The sequence below is a fragment of the Strongyloides ratti genome, assembly GCF_001040885.1.
Source record: "Strongyloides ratti genome assembly S_ratti_ED321, chromosome : 1".
In the NCBI taxonomy this organism is placed as follows: Eukaryota; Metazoa; Nematoda; class Chromadorea; order Rhabditida; family Strongyloididae; genus Strongyloides; species Strongyloides ratti.
Genome location: NC_037307.1, coordinates 6625670 through 6640852, shown reverse-complemented (window position 1 = coordinate 6640852; position 15183 = coordinate 6625670). Strand labels below are relative to the sequence as shown.

General features: G+C 22.1%; 4 protein-coding genes across 4 annotated transcripts; 2 read left to right on the top strand and 2 right to left on the bottom strand.

Moving 5' to 3' along the window:
- Positions 1 to 83: 83 nt before the first annotated feature.
- Positions 84 to 1291, bottom strand: SRAE_1000208800 (Protein of unknown function DUF2048 family-containing protein; the record flags this gene model as incomplete). Its single annotated transcript, XM_024649122.1, has 3 exons — positions 84 to 395; positions 439 to 1147; positions 1188 to 1291. 3 exons carry the CDS (start codon positions 1289 to 1291, stop codon positions 84 to 86), a joined length of 1125 nt encoding a protein of 374 aa, XP_024503031.1.
- Position 1292: 1 nt separating this feature from the next.
- On the top strand, positions 1293 to 2356 carry SRAE_1000208700 (Maf-like protein family-containing protein; the record flags this gene model as incomplete). Its single annotated transcript, XM_024649121.1, has 4 exons — positions 1293 to 1373; positions 1416 to 1547; positions 2056 to 2247; positions 2312 to 2356. The coding sequence occupies 4 exons, from the start codon at positions 1293 to 1295 to the stop codon at positions 2354 to 2356; spliced, it is 450 nt and encodes a 149-aa protein (XP_024503030.1).
- Positions 2357 to 2497: 141 nt separating this feature from the next.
- SRAE_1000208600 (Mitochondrial import inner membrane translocase subunit Tim23) lies at positions 2498 to 3038 on the bottom strand (the record flags this gene model as incomplete). Its single annotated transcript, XM_024649120.1, has 2 exons — positions 2498 to 2986; positions 3024 to 3038. The coding sequence occupies 2 exons, from the start codon at positions 3036 to 3038 to the stop codon at positions 2498 to 2500; spliced, it is 504 nt and encodes a 167-aa protein (XP_024503029.1).
- A 6759-nt stretch (positions 3039 to 9797) lies between these two features.
- SRAE_1000208500 (Proprotein convertase subtilisin/kexin type 4) lies at positions 9798 to 14565 on the top strand (the record flags this gene model as incomplete). The annotated part of the gene is made up of 4 exons (XM_024649119.1): positions 9798 to 10028; positions 10087 to 11859; positions 13625 to 14015; positions 14060 to 14565. The coding sequence occupies 4 exons, from the start codon at positions 9798 to 9800 to the stop codon at positions 14563 to 14565; spliced, it is 2901 nt and encodes a 966-aa protein (XP_024503028.1).
- Between the last annotated feature and the right edge of the window lie 618 nt (positions 14566 to 15183).

The window sequence follows — 15183 nt, the reverse complement described above, 5'->3', positions numbered from 1 at the left end:
TTACTGATCAAATTGTTTTTCTTTTTGATCAAATTAAAAAATATCAACTTTGGTTAAAATCCTTTATTTTTATTTTATTATTTTTATTTAAAAACAAATTTTTCTAGATTATTAAGATTTTCTTCAATATGTTTTCTAAAGACATCGTGGTTTGAAAAATATGCTTCGACATGACCACATTCTGGTAATATTATGACTTCTGATCCTGGCCAAATATCTTCAAATGTTGGTAGATTTTCTCTAAGAACATATGAGTCTAATTGAGGTACAATAATCTTACAAAATTTTGGTTCTGTAATTTTTGGATAGTTTCCTAGATATGTAAATTCTCTCATAAGTATACTCATAAATTCTCTAGTTCGATCTAATTTTGGGTCTTTCTTTAGTGAATCTTCCTAAATTTTATTATTATTATTTGATCATATATATTAAACTTACTAGTTCTCCAAACCAATTTTGATTGGGAATCAAATCTATACTCTTCCTAAATTTTTCTGTTTCTAATTCTTTTCTTAATACATCCCAATTTATGGCTTCGCTAATTACTCCTTTGGTATAACTTTTACTTGCACATGTCCAAGATAAACATGGCACTAGAGAAATTGGATATTTAATGTTTGATGCTGATAAAGATGCAGTAAATCCACCCATTGATACACCTGAAATTCCTTGAATATCAAAGCCGTGTTCTGTTTTTGCATACATTAGTAAATAATTACATTCAGTCATTAGTGCGGCACCAAGAATAAATAAATCACTAACATTGAGAAGAGATGATCTAAACTGATTTTTAGGCTTTCGTCGTCCATAAAAAGGATTTTCAATCAAAATTGAAGCTATATTTTTTTCTAACAAATTATTTACAAAACCTAACTTTCTTCTAAAATATGAGTGATCTCCCGTACTAGCAAGGTGAATAACAACTTTTCTTGAATTATTAGGAAAAAATCCTTTCCAATAACATGTATGTGATTCTTGAGGTAGTATATTTGGCATATACTTAGCAAGAGGTGATTTAAATTCTCCATCAATTTCTAAAATATTTTTTCTTTTTTCCGCTTTTGTAATAACCATTTGAGGAATAACTTGATTGACTAACTCTGTACATAAACCTTTTGACATAACACTATCTCGAAATTTTTTGATTCTAGAAATCATAACTTTTATTATATAATGATAAAACATACAATGAAATCGATAAAGGTGATCCCCATGATTGTGTGAAAAGTTTTGATAATAGTAATACTCTTCTAAAATATAAATCTAATTGTGAATTATTTTTAGGTAACATAATGGCTCAATCTTTGAGATTACCAAATTTAATAATTCTTGCTAGCAGTTCGATTAATAGAATAAATCTCCTAAAACAAATTGTATGTTTAATACTGTAATTTAAATAAATTATTTTGAACCAGGGAGTAAATCCAATAGTGATTCCACCAGATTGTGAAGAAAATTTAAGCAAAAAATTACCTCCAGAACAATATGCAATGGAGACAGCTAATATTAAAAATGATTGGGTTTATAATAAATTAATACAGGAAAAGGTTAGTTGGCACAACCCAAAAAATATGTAAATAATTGCCCTTACGTTTTCTTTATATTTTTACACTGTTTAAGAATGTCTCTTATAAAAAGTACATATTATCAACCCATATTAAATAAACATTTTCCCAATAATTTAAAATTTAATTTTCCAAAAAATTAATTTTTATGTAGATTTACTGTAGGTGTGATTAGAAAAAAATCATAATCTTAAGTATACAAAAATTGTAATAGTAAATTAAAGTTACTAATCAATTTTCATAGTAATAAAAGAAAAATTTAATTGAAAACATTGCTAATATAATTTTTAAAAATTAAAGTTTTAATTGTTGAACTTTTTTTTTTAATTAAATTTTAGCTATGTTTTATCAGCTAACAATATAGATATAATAATAGGTTTTATACTTTTAAGAATCACATATAATTTGTATGATTTTAATACATGTTATTTTAATTAATATGAAAAAATAAATTGACAATCAGTAAACTTATTTTTTAATTTATTTTCAGAAAGCATTTGATGTAATTATTTCTTGTGATACAATTATTGTAATGAACAATGAAATAATTGGTAAACCAGTTGATTTAAATAATGCTAGAGAAACTCTTGAAAAATTAAATGGAAAAACTCATCAAGTAATTACAGGGGTTGTTTTAAAATATAGTACAGGAAAATTGGAGAAATTTTATGTTAAAAGTAATGTAACATTTAATGACAATGATATTACTATTCTTGAAGATTATATTATGACAGGTGAACCTTTAGGTCATGCAGGAAGTTATGCCATTCAAAAAAAAGGTGCCATTTTAATTAAAAGCATCGAAGGGTGTTACAATAATGTTGTGGGATTACCTTTAACTGAAATTTATAAAAGAATAAGAAATTATAACGTATAACATTTATTAAAAATATCTTATAACAACGTTTTCTAAATAAAAAAATTTTATTTGTCTACCTTAAAAGAGTATCTTTTATTCTCATCCTACTTTCTGGATTAATAATTAAAGCTAGTAATCCAACAAAAGCTCCAACACCTGATGCTTTTAATATAGCGTTTAATCCGTATGGAGAACGGTACAAAGCTCCTGCAAGTGCTCCAGCACCAATGCTATTAAAATCATCTTCAGCCCTCACTTTTCCAAGTAATATATTTAAAATAGAATAGTAAACCATTATAGCTCCTGCTGGTTGAGCATATCCTGAACCATGCTTCATGGTACCGTTTATCATTCTTGTTACCCAAGGTCTTCCGGATAATTGTTTTGTATCTGGATTTAATAATTCACCAATAGCTCCACGGGTACAACCCACTGCAAATGCACCTCCCATACTCCAACCAATTAATCCTAAGGCCAATTCAAATTTACCTCTTCCTTTATAATCTTGACCTTCTGTGTATACAAATTCTGGATTAACATTTTGAAATATACTTCTATCAATCTAAAAAAATTAGAAATATTTAATATTTAAAATTTACCTGTGTATAATCCATTTTTTTTTATATTATTTCCTATATAAACCAAAAAAATAGTTAATTATAAAAATATTTTGCAAGATTTTAAGTAAAAATGGAATATTGCACTTCTTTTGTTGTATCCTATAACGATAAAATAAGTAAGACATTTTAAAATTATATTTGTAATTTATTATTTAAATTAAAAAAAAAATTGTAACTAAGACTTTGTCTTAAAAATGAATCATTTTATTTTCATTATATTAAAAGATTATCATAAAATAAACAAAGTTTTATATTTCAAATGCAACAAATTTTTTCTTCATTAAAATAAAATTTTTTAAAAAGCACAGTGTATATATTAAAAATAATTTAAGAAAAAATTTATTTATCAAATAATTTTCAATATAATATGAATGCCTAACAAAAAGAAATATAAATTTTTTTTGACATGAATAATATAACTAATATTGAGTAATAAACATATAATTTTTTTTTTCAAAATCATTCCTCAATACTTTTTATAATATAATTGTTTGTTACTTTATTTTGTAATAAATAAAAAGTATTTTAAAATCAACTTATTTATATACAATTTATGTATTAAAATTTTTTAAAATATCATTACTATATATATATATATTGTTGTAAGTCATGATTCAATAAAATTTAATTGTACTTTTTTTTTGGTTGTATATATAATACGTAAAAAATAAACAATCTGGTTATTTTATATAATAGAAGGTTATATCTCAATCATTTTGATTCAAAGTTATAGTTTCAAATTATAGTTCATTTTTTAGATATATGATTTTTTAAAATTTAAACTTTTTGTAGATTTACTATTGTGGGAAAAAAAATTTTTTTTTAAATAATATTTAGAAAAGTTGCATTTTTTTTTATATTTTAAATATTTTTTTTCTTATTAGAATATAATAAATCTTAAAACATAGTTTATATTGATAAGTGCCTCAAAACATTCATATTAATCTTTTATCTTTTTTTATAATATAATTGCTTTGCTTTTTATATTATCGAACATTAATAGAATTCTATTTTTTTTTTTTGTTAAGTTAGTATTTTAATGATATATTTAAGAAGTAGCAAAATTATTATGATGATTTATCCAGTTTTAACATCATTATTATATTAAAATAGTCAATCATGCATTATTAAATCACCACACTAAATAATATTAACTATCACAAACATAATATTCAAGACCATAATTTCAATAAAAAAAATTTAAAATTATGATGATAATTTATATATAAAGAAAAAAAAATACTTTTGACTATTATTTTGGTTATAAAGTTATAAAATTTAGTTAAGAATGAATAAAGAATAACAAAAATAACCATATTTATTCTATAAAAACATTCTATATTTAAAAAAAATATATATATTTCTACATTAAATGTATTTTTTTGATCTATATAACTATAAAAAAAAAGTTTTATTACTATAAATATTTGATTTATTTGTTAAAAATATCGTAGTTATTATTATTACTTCATTGATACATATATTTTGCAGGTTTTTTTTTTAGTATAAAAAAAAAATTTTAAACATATATTAATGAATTATCTTTAAAAATATTTTTTTCTGCTAATATTAAATAGAAAATTTCAAATGTTTTATTTCCACTTTAATTAGTTATACTAACATTTTGGGTTGACAAATTTATTTGTTATTGTTTTTTATTTAATTTTTTTTTTTAATTTACTAAATAATGTCAAAAAAAATATATATAAAAATAATAATTTTGTTATTATGTAATTTATGGTTATATAGTTAAAACATTATTCATCTAAAATTATTTACTTTTTGACACCTACTTATTCGGATAATGATACTTTTATAGATAAAAAAAAATACTTATTATCCTTAAAAGATATGAAATTTATTCCATTTTTTTTTTTTTTTTTGAAAAAAAAATTTATAGCATAACAAACAAGTTTTGGTCTACTATTTATACATTTATGTTTATATATATATGTAAATAAATAATAAGAAAAAATATCTCTTTTTTTTTATAAATTTAACAATAATAATATATAATTTATTAATGTTAAATCATATTATCTTTTGTATAGTAAAATTTAATATATGATTTGGTTAACTTGAGATATTCTCAATTTTATCTATTTGGAGAAATTTTTTTTTTGTTGTATTATTAAGTAGATCTACACAGCTGCCGGATGTGTGATTGTTAAAAATGATGATGAATACTATCAATACCAATTCAATAAATCATTCTAGAAAAAAAAAATTATTTAAAATGTTTATTTTTATTTAATAATTTTTTTAAAAAAAAAGTAATTTTTTTTATACCTATTAAATATGTAAATAACAACAAACTAGTTTTATTACAACTATAAAATTAACAAGGTGTATTTTTTAATGTATTAGCTAATAAAGCAAAGTATCTTTTTAATTTCTAAAATATAATTATTCATAGTAACTAGTTGATTGATGCAATCTAGGGATATTTATCATGATATATATATACATATATATATATATATTAGTTACTTTTGCCTTTTAAATTAATTATATATGGATGTCCTTGAAATTAGGAATCATAAAGAGAACGATTGTATATTTTTATGTTGATTGATCACAGATAGTAGATGCAATTGTCCTCTTGTTATTTAGAAAACGCTTTTTAAAGCTTAATAAGCTTTAAAATGTTGTTTATTTTTATAATTTACCTCATTTGTAATAAATAAAAGAATATGTTATAATTCTTCTATTATGCTATTTAATATTTTTTTTTAACATTTAATATTTAAATAAAGATTAGTACAGATATATGAGAGTATCTATTTGATATCATACTTTTTAAAATACTATGATATTTTAAATAATGTTAGATAATTTTTTTATTTAGTTACTGTTACATTTAATATTGTCGTGTTAAAAATAATAAATTTTTATTGTCTCTCTGAGAATTTTTATTTCTAGCTAGTTTCTCTTTTTAAAATAACTTTTACAAATTGGTATTATTTTTTTTTAGAATTTTAACGCATAAAAATGAGTTTTATGATAAATAACGTCGTATAAATATATGTATATATATATTGTATATATATAAGCCATGCATTAAGTACACAAAAATTTTTATTATTACTTATAAATGAGATTCATATATACAATAAAGCTACTAATATTATTGTTAATATAATATTTGAATAATTCATTATATCTTAACTTTTTTTTTTTAATATATAAATCAAAGTTGTTTGTATTATTATATTCATTACAAGATAAATAATATATATATATATATATAAACTTGAATAATTATACCCGTTTAATTGTTAAATTAAAATAAACTGAAGTTTCCTTTTTATCTTTTTTTGTTTCTTTCTTAAAATATCTAAAGTTAATGTTATAATGATACTTTTCATAACATATTTATTCAACATAGCTGAAGAGTATTTACTACTTATATTGTTGATAATTTAAATAACATACTTCTTTTTAAAAATGTTCATTTGATAGTATATTACTTGTTATACCAAAATTGGGAACTTTTCAATTGTAAGTTAATTTTAATATATATTATTTTCCATTAACAATCAACTGTCATCCTACATTTTTAATATTATATAATTTTTTTTTCTCCTATTTTTTCTATAAATATTTATATAAAAGATTATTTTTTTTTATTCCACAAGAATATACCTTAAAATCTATATAACATTTTAATAATAATTGCCTCTTAACATTCAACCTTCTAGCCTTATGATAACTAAAGTGTAATCAATTTCCTCCTCATGTCATTTTCGACATTTTTATCAGACAAAATCTCTATAATATACTCCTTGTTTTTAACTTTAAATAAAATTTTTAAATGAATATCTCTATATTATTAAATATTCTTTAAATAATTACATCTATTTTAATTATCTCTTTTAATTCATTAAATAATTAATATGAAACATTTCTTATAAAATATTCATTACACAAAATAGTTTTAACATAATTTCATCATATCTTTATTCAACTTAAGGTATAAAATTTAAAAGTAAAGAATTTGTGATGATAATATAATATTGTAAAGAAATATAAATGTTGTGATTAATTGGTATTCATTAAAATGTAATTTTATTATAGCATCCTTTTAATTAAAGATATACTTTATATATATATATATATATATTATATATTTTATAATTCTTGTCTGATCATTCTTGGCAATATTATTTTAATATTATTATCTTTAATCTTTTTAAACTATTTATATAGAAGATTTAATGGTGATGTTAAAATCATGTTTTTTTTAAAAAAAAAAACAACATCTTTTATATTTTATTATAATGTCGCGTTATTTTAAAATTTTTATTTTTCGTTATCCTTTTTATTATTAATAAAAAAAAAGAGCGTGTAAAGGGAATTTGCAATTTTTAATATATAAAATAATGGGTAAAAGTTAGTTTGATGATCCGGTTTATAGATCATCAAAGTAAAGATTACTTAATTAAGGAAAAGAAATTTTATAGTTAGAATAGTCTTTAGAGGAATACGTTAAGAAGATTTAATGAAAGTACTTGTTAAACAAATATATTGTTTTGTTTTATCATATTATATCTAATATTAAAAGTCAATTCATTATTTTATGAATCGTTACTTTTTCAAATTAACATTAACAAATGTGTCCTTTAACTTTTTATTTACTTATAATTAAAAATTAATTTTTCTTTGATCATAAATTTACATAAATCAGATGAAAAATTTTTTTGATAAAAATTTTTATATATCCTAGAACAGACTTTAGATAAATATTCAATAAAAATGAGGTCTGATAGTTTATTCAAACTATTATCATAATATAAAAAGTACTTTTTAATATAATATACATTAAAATAATCAAGCAAAATAATATTCTTAACTGCCCTATATATTTCTCTATATAATTCTATTCACAAACAACAAAACTCTTGTCTATAAACAAATCTTTTATTGTTATAAGATTTTAAATTTATTGTTATATTGTCACATTTATCTTATCCAACCACTTCATTTTGTTTGATTCACATACCGAATTCTCATTTATATTTTTGGTTTTTCTTTTATATTATATTATTATATATATAAATATATATCTAAATATGAGATGAATAACTTATTTATATGGATATAATTTTTATTTATATATATACACATAATTATTATAACAAATTTTTACTAAATATAAAATTTTTAATTATTTTTTTTTTTTGCTATCATAAATTATTATTACTATTTATGAGATAAAAAAAAAAATTAATAAGATTATTTTAATAATATTTAGGTACTTTTTATCTATTATATTATTAATTTTGATACTATGTAAATCTTTTATATTTGATTTTCTTACAAATATACATATATTAGACAAAATTAAGCAGATAAAAAAAATATATATATTTTAAATTTTAAGTTGATATACATATATTGTATTATTTTAAATATACTTATTTTAAAATCACTAATCCTTAAAACTGCGCGAACAATACAATATTCATTATTGTTCTTTTTTTTTTTATTTATTTTATATAATTAAATTTTTTTTTTACTCTTATATAGTTTAAAAAAAAAAAAGAAATACTACCAGATTTTTATTATGTATATTCCTGATTATTTACAAATAAATAACAAATTATAGTTTATTTAATGGCATTTCAATTTTGTTATCATATTTAATCTATTTATTATTAATATTTTTCTACTTACAGTCTTCCATTATAAAATCAATCTTTCTTGGTATCCAATGTAATATAATAAATATTGATAAAAAAAAATTATATTATTTATAATATGTTATAATAGCTCATCTATATTTCTACATTTACATTATAGTTATTATCAATAAAATTTATTTATAAACTTTTTATTATATAATATACTAGGTAATATTTTTTTTTCTCCTAAAATAAACTACTTATAAACTATTTAGTATATTTAAATGTATATAATATATATATCAACACTGAATGAAAAAAAAAAATTATTTTAAATATACGTTATGACAAGATTTTGTAATAAAATAACTGTCAAAGTACTTAGAAAATCTCTTATTTACTTTTAATTGTATTCATTTAATTATTTTTAGCCTGAAACATTTTACATCACAATTACTTTTTAAAAACTAGTTATTTACAAAAACTATTATAATTATTGAATAATTGTGATATATCAATATGTCAAACAACTAATTGAAATTTAATTTTTCATTGACCTTCTAAAAAGCTCTGTTTATGAGTTTTAAAAATATTTATTGATAATCATTATATAAACATTCCAAAAAATATTATTTTGAAACTTAATCTAAACATTAGAAATAAATAATATATATATTCAATTATTTTTTATATATTTTAATTACGTCATCTTTTTCCCCAAGGGTTGATATAATAAATCTTTTTAAATAACATTTACACTCATAAAATATTACTCATCTAAAACGTGTTCATTACAAAAAATTTTTATTTAATTAATAATAATAGCATTTCAGCTCATTATAGAATTCTTCTAACATCCCTAATTTTATAACACATACTATAAGTGAATAAAAAAAATAAAAAATTTTCATTCACAAATATATATTTGGCTTTCTAAATATTTTTACCTAGATATGCTTTATTGTGTGAATAAAATTTTATAACTTTGTTCAAATAAATACTGGTATAATTATATTTTTAACATATATTTTTTTTTGCCTTACTAAAAAAAAAATTACTAAAATATAATATATAAAAATTAAAAAAAAATATATATATATATTATTATCAAATATTAGTATTTTAAATAATGCGTCTTATTTATTTTTCTGCCAAATGGCATTTGAATAATTTATTGCATCTTATTTTATTCCTCATACTATGTTGTAAGGTGTTAGAAGGTATTCAACATGACTCTGAATGTTCAGAGGATTCAAGTGATGAAGAGTGTATTAATCCAATACATACTGTCTTAACTCTAGTCAAAAGAGATGATGGTTTGGCAGAGATTATTGCTAAACAACATGGAATGTATATTAAGGTATAAAAAAAAAATATAAAAAAATTATTTTTATATAAATATTTTTTTATTATTATAGGGACGACCATTTTTAGAAGCAAGTTATTTCTTAGAACATACTAATCAGTATCATTATCGAAGAAAGAGATCTATAATACATGAATCAATTAGTAAACATCCTGATGTTGTATCAATAACTTCTGATCATCAAAGAAAAAGAGTTAAAAGAGGATATTTATATGAAGATAATGTAAAACCATTTAATGGTCCAGAGTTTGATGGATCATATAATATTAGAAAAAAAAGAGATAATAATTTGGAGATACCTTCACTTCCATTTAGAGATCCACTTTATAAAGATCAATGGTATTTAATTGGAAAAGCAGTTGGTGGTTATGATATGAATGTTCGTGAAGCATGGTTAATGGGATATGCTGGGAGAAATGTTAGTATTTCAATTCTTGATGATGGTATACAATTAGATCATCCTGATTTATCTAAAAATTATGATCCATTAGCTTCAACTGATATTAATAGTGGTGATGATGATCCAACACCACAAAATAATGGTGATAATAAACATGGAACAAGATGTGCTGGTGAAGTTTCTGCTATTGCCAATAACAATCATTGTGGAGTAGGTGTTGCTTTTAAATCAAAAATTGGTGGTGTTCGAATGTTAGATGGACCAGTTAGTGATGCAGTTGAGGCTGCAGCATTGTCATTAAATCAAGATCATATTGATATATATTCTGCCTCCTGGGGACCAGAAGATGATGGTAGAACATTTGATGGGCCTGGTCCAAAAGCAAGACAAGCTTTTTATCGTGGTGTAAAAAAAGGTAGAAATGGAAAAGGTAACATTTTTGTATGGGCCAGTGGTAATGGAGGTTCTAAACAAGATTCATGTTCTGCTGATGGTTATACTACTTCTATTTATACATTATCTATTTCTTCAGCAACTTATCATAATAGTAGACCATGGTATCTTGAAGAATGCCCATCAACTATTGCTACTACATACTCATCTGCTTCTATAAATCAACCAGCTATTGTTACTGTAGATGTTCCACAAGGATGTACTAAATCTCATACAGGTACATCTGCATCAGCACCAATTGCTGCTGGTATTATTGCATTAGCTTTAGAGGCAAATCCATCATTAACCTGGAGAGATATGCAACATATTGTATTACGGACAGCCAATCCAACACCATTATTAAATAATCCTGGTTGGAGTATTAATGGTGTTGGTAGAAGAATATCTAATCAATTTGGATATGGTTTAATGGATGCTGGAGCAATTGTAAAATTATCAAAAGTATGGAAAACTGTTCCTGAACAACATTTATGTACCTATAAATATGAGATGGCAGAACCATCACCAAGATCTGTTAGTGGTAGATTTCAAATGAATTTTACATTAGATGTTAGTGGTTGTGCTGATGGTAGACCAGTATTATATTTAGAACATGTTCAAGTTATATCTACAATAAGATATTCTAAAAGAGGTGATCTTAAATTAACATTATTTTCTCCTAAGGGTACAAGATCTGTCATACTACCAATACGTCCACAAGATTATAATAGTGATGGTATTCATAAATGGCCATTCCTTTCTGTTCAAATGTGGGGTGAAGATCCAAGAGGTATATGGACATTAATGATTGAATCATTTACTACTGATAATACAATTGGTGGTACTATTCATGATTGGGATTTACTTTTATATGGAACTGAAGAACCAGCTCAACCATCTGATCCAAAATATCCTCCTGCAGTACCATCATCACGTAAAGTAATACCAGAAAAAGGATTCTTTGAATCTGCAAGTGAAACATTACAAAAACAGGTTAGTTTTATTGAAAGTCTTTTTAAAATTTTTATAACATATTATATCAATATAAAAAAAAAACCTTGTGCGCCTATATAATTACCTGAACCTTTTTTTTTTTTTTATTAACTATATTAATTATTTAATAACATTAAATGTATATATACAATGTCCTGTACTTTAAATGCTTAATAAAATTAACAAAAGCTAATAAAAATATATCATATTCATTATTTTCTCTATCAACAGATATCTCTCCCGAATATGATAACTATTATGCAAGTGGTTGTTCTAATCTTAATCCCCTCAACCTTGATATGCTTGATATATCGTACCTGTGTAAAATCATCTAAGTCTACATTGCCTGCTAGAAATGATATTATTGCATCCAACTCAACAATGTATACAGTAAATATAACAAATGAAGATGAGCCTATTCCAGAGGAAGTTATACGTGCATCACTAATAAGTAGTGGAATACCAGCTGAAGTTTTAACTGAATCAATGGAACAATCCATAAAAAATGGGGGAAAGAGAAAAAAGACAGAGAATAATGGATGAATATTATTCAAATTTTGCATTTTTAACCTTTTCACCTACTTAATATTTTAAGTTAAAAATTATCTAAATTTCCATCTTATTCTACTCCTAATTAGCACTTTCTCCCTCACAACTTAAAAAAAAAAGTTAATATATATACATATTTGTAAGAAAAAATATATATTGCATTACTACTGACTTATTTTCACAATCTTACTACTCTAATTAATTTACGGGTTTTTTTTTTTCAAAAAAAATAAAGCCACTTGCACTTAAAATTTGAGCACTTTTATTAACTTTATATAACTTACTATATATCATTCTTTTCTAACATTATTTAATTATAATTTCATTCCTATTTATTTTCTTAAGATAAAAATTAAACCTTGAGATCCTTTTTAGGACAATGCAGCATCCCGGTTTTTTGCATCTATTCTCAACTTTGTTCGAAACAACTAACAAAAATATATAAGTGCATGAGACTTAAAAAAAAAATATTTGGGTTATTTATACCTATTTTAATATGCATGTTATTAAAAAAACAAACATTTTTTTGTCTTACTTGGAATGAAACTACTTAAAATATATTTATTTTTAATCTCCCCTTTCTTTGATATATGTATATATTAAGTTAATTTGTTTGTTTTTTTTTCTTAATATTTTATGCTTAAAATATTGATATACTTATTAATAAAATAAAAGTGCAACAAAATAGGAGGAAAATAAATAATTAAAGACGGTTTTCAAAAAGTGCCAACAGATGAATATGGTAATCTCTTTTTTTAATATGATTGCTTCATAAATTTTTTTATATTATATATAGGTTTTTTGATATTGTAAAATTTTAATATAATGTTTTTGTAATTAAATAGCAAAAAAAAAAAGTTTAATTTTTATATATGGTTTTACCTTTTGTACTATTATATATTTTTCCATTTCTTCTTATTATTACTTTTCAATTAACTACAAGTTATATTTTTTCCTGGTCTGTGCACATTGTATATCAAGTCCTTTTTTTTCTGTGATATATTTTATACTTTTATAATTATGTCTTTGTTCTATCTACATTTTTTCATAATATTTTATATGGGTTTCTGGTGATTATATGTAAAAAAAAAAAAAAAAATAAGTGCACAGATCGTAGAATACCTTTTTTTTCCTATGTTGTATTCTATTTTCATACAACATAAATATTTGCCTACAGAATTTTTATACAAAATTCATAAAAAACAATATAATTTAGGATAATGAACATGATAATATAACATCAATAATTAATAATAAGGAGGAAAAAATTTTGGCATTTGGTGATATTACTTCTGTTGGAAATTGTCATGAACAATGTTTAGGAGGTTGCAGTGAAAGTAAAAGTGCTGTTTCATGTTTTGCATGTAAAGCTTTTACACAAAGTTTAAGAAATAAATATGGTTTTAAGTGTGTTGAAAAATGTGAAGAAGGTTATTATATTGATGGTGATAAATGTAAGCAGTGTGGAATACATTGTAAAACTTGTAGTAAACCTGAAATTTGTCAGACATGTCATGGTGCTCAATTGTTAATTGATGTTGATCATTGGGGACATTTTGATCATGGGCAATGTGTAGATAATTGTCCAGAAGGACTTTATGCTGATTGTAAGTAGTTAACATTTTATTATAATTCTATTTTATTTTTCTAGATGATACAAATAGTTATCAAGCAAGGTGTATTCTAAAGAAGAATCAATGTGCAGATGGATATTACAATCCATTTACAGGAAAAGGATGTTCCGTTTGTGATCCAGCTTGTCGTAAATGTCATGGTCCAGGACTTCAAATGTGTGATGAATGTGCTAGTGGTTTTGGAAATAGAACATTAGGATATTGTAGGAAATGTTGTGGTGAAAAGGAGGATCCTCATTTAACAAGATGTGAAGATTGTGCTCATTACCCTCCAGATGTAAAAAAAGAAACAGAACATTATTTTTCATTGTCTATTTTATTCAAAATATTTTTGATTGCAATAATATTAACAGGAGGAGTTATTTTTTGTATTTTTAAAATAACTGGATCAGAATTTAATAATTCAATAAGAAATAGAAGTTCAAATTACACACAACTTCCTATAATTTCTTCCTCTAAACTTTTAATATCTGAAGATGACAGTGAATCTGAAGAGGAATCTGATGTCACTTTACGAGTATAGTTTTTTTTTTCCTTCAATAGTGCCAAGAACAGTATAATAAATATTTTTCAACAGTAATTTATTACAAATTAAAAGACATATTTTTATGGGTACTAAACTATTATATTTTTCACCTATCAATAAAATTAATCAAAAATAATTTTTATGTTATAAATTTTTATTTGAAATAAAGTTATATTTTAAAAACGATTATTTTTTTTTTTTAAAAAAGTTATTTTATTACAAATAATCTTTATATGCTTTTTAAGTAATGTTAATTATAAAAATGTCTATATATCATATATAAACTAAAAAATTAAAAATTTTTAGAAAACTAGGAGAAGTATAATATTACTTGGATAACATTTATATAGATACATAATTATTTCTTTTTAATTGACATAATTATGAATATTGTCAAAGAGTGTCATTTATCTAATTAACATATTGTATCTCTTAGAATTTGTACTCTTTTAATGTATGACTTTACTTTATATGTTATATAATATATTTAAAATAAAAATATTTTATAATATTTTCTTATATATATTTTCTTCTTCTTTTTTTTTTCTTCTTCTAAATATTTACTTTTACGTTATTTATATAATTATAATGCCTATTTTTAAATGATAAAATAGC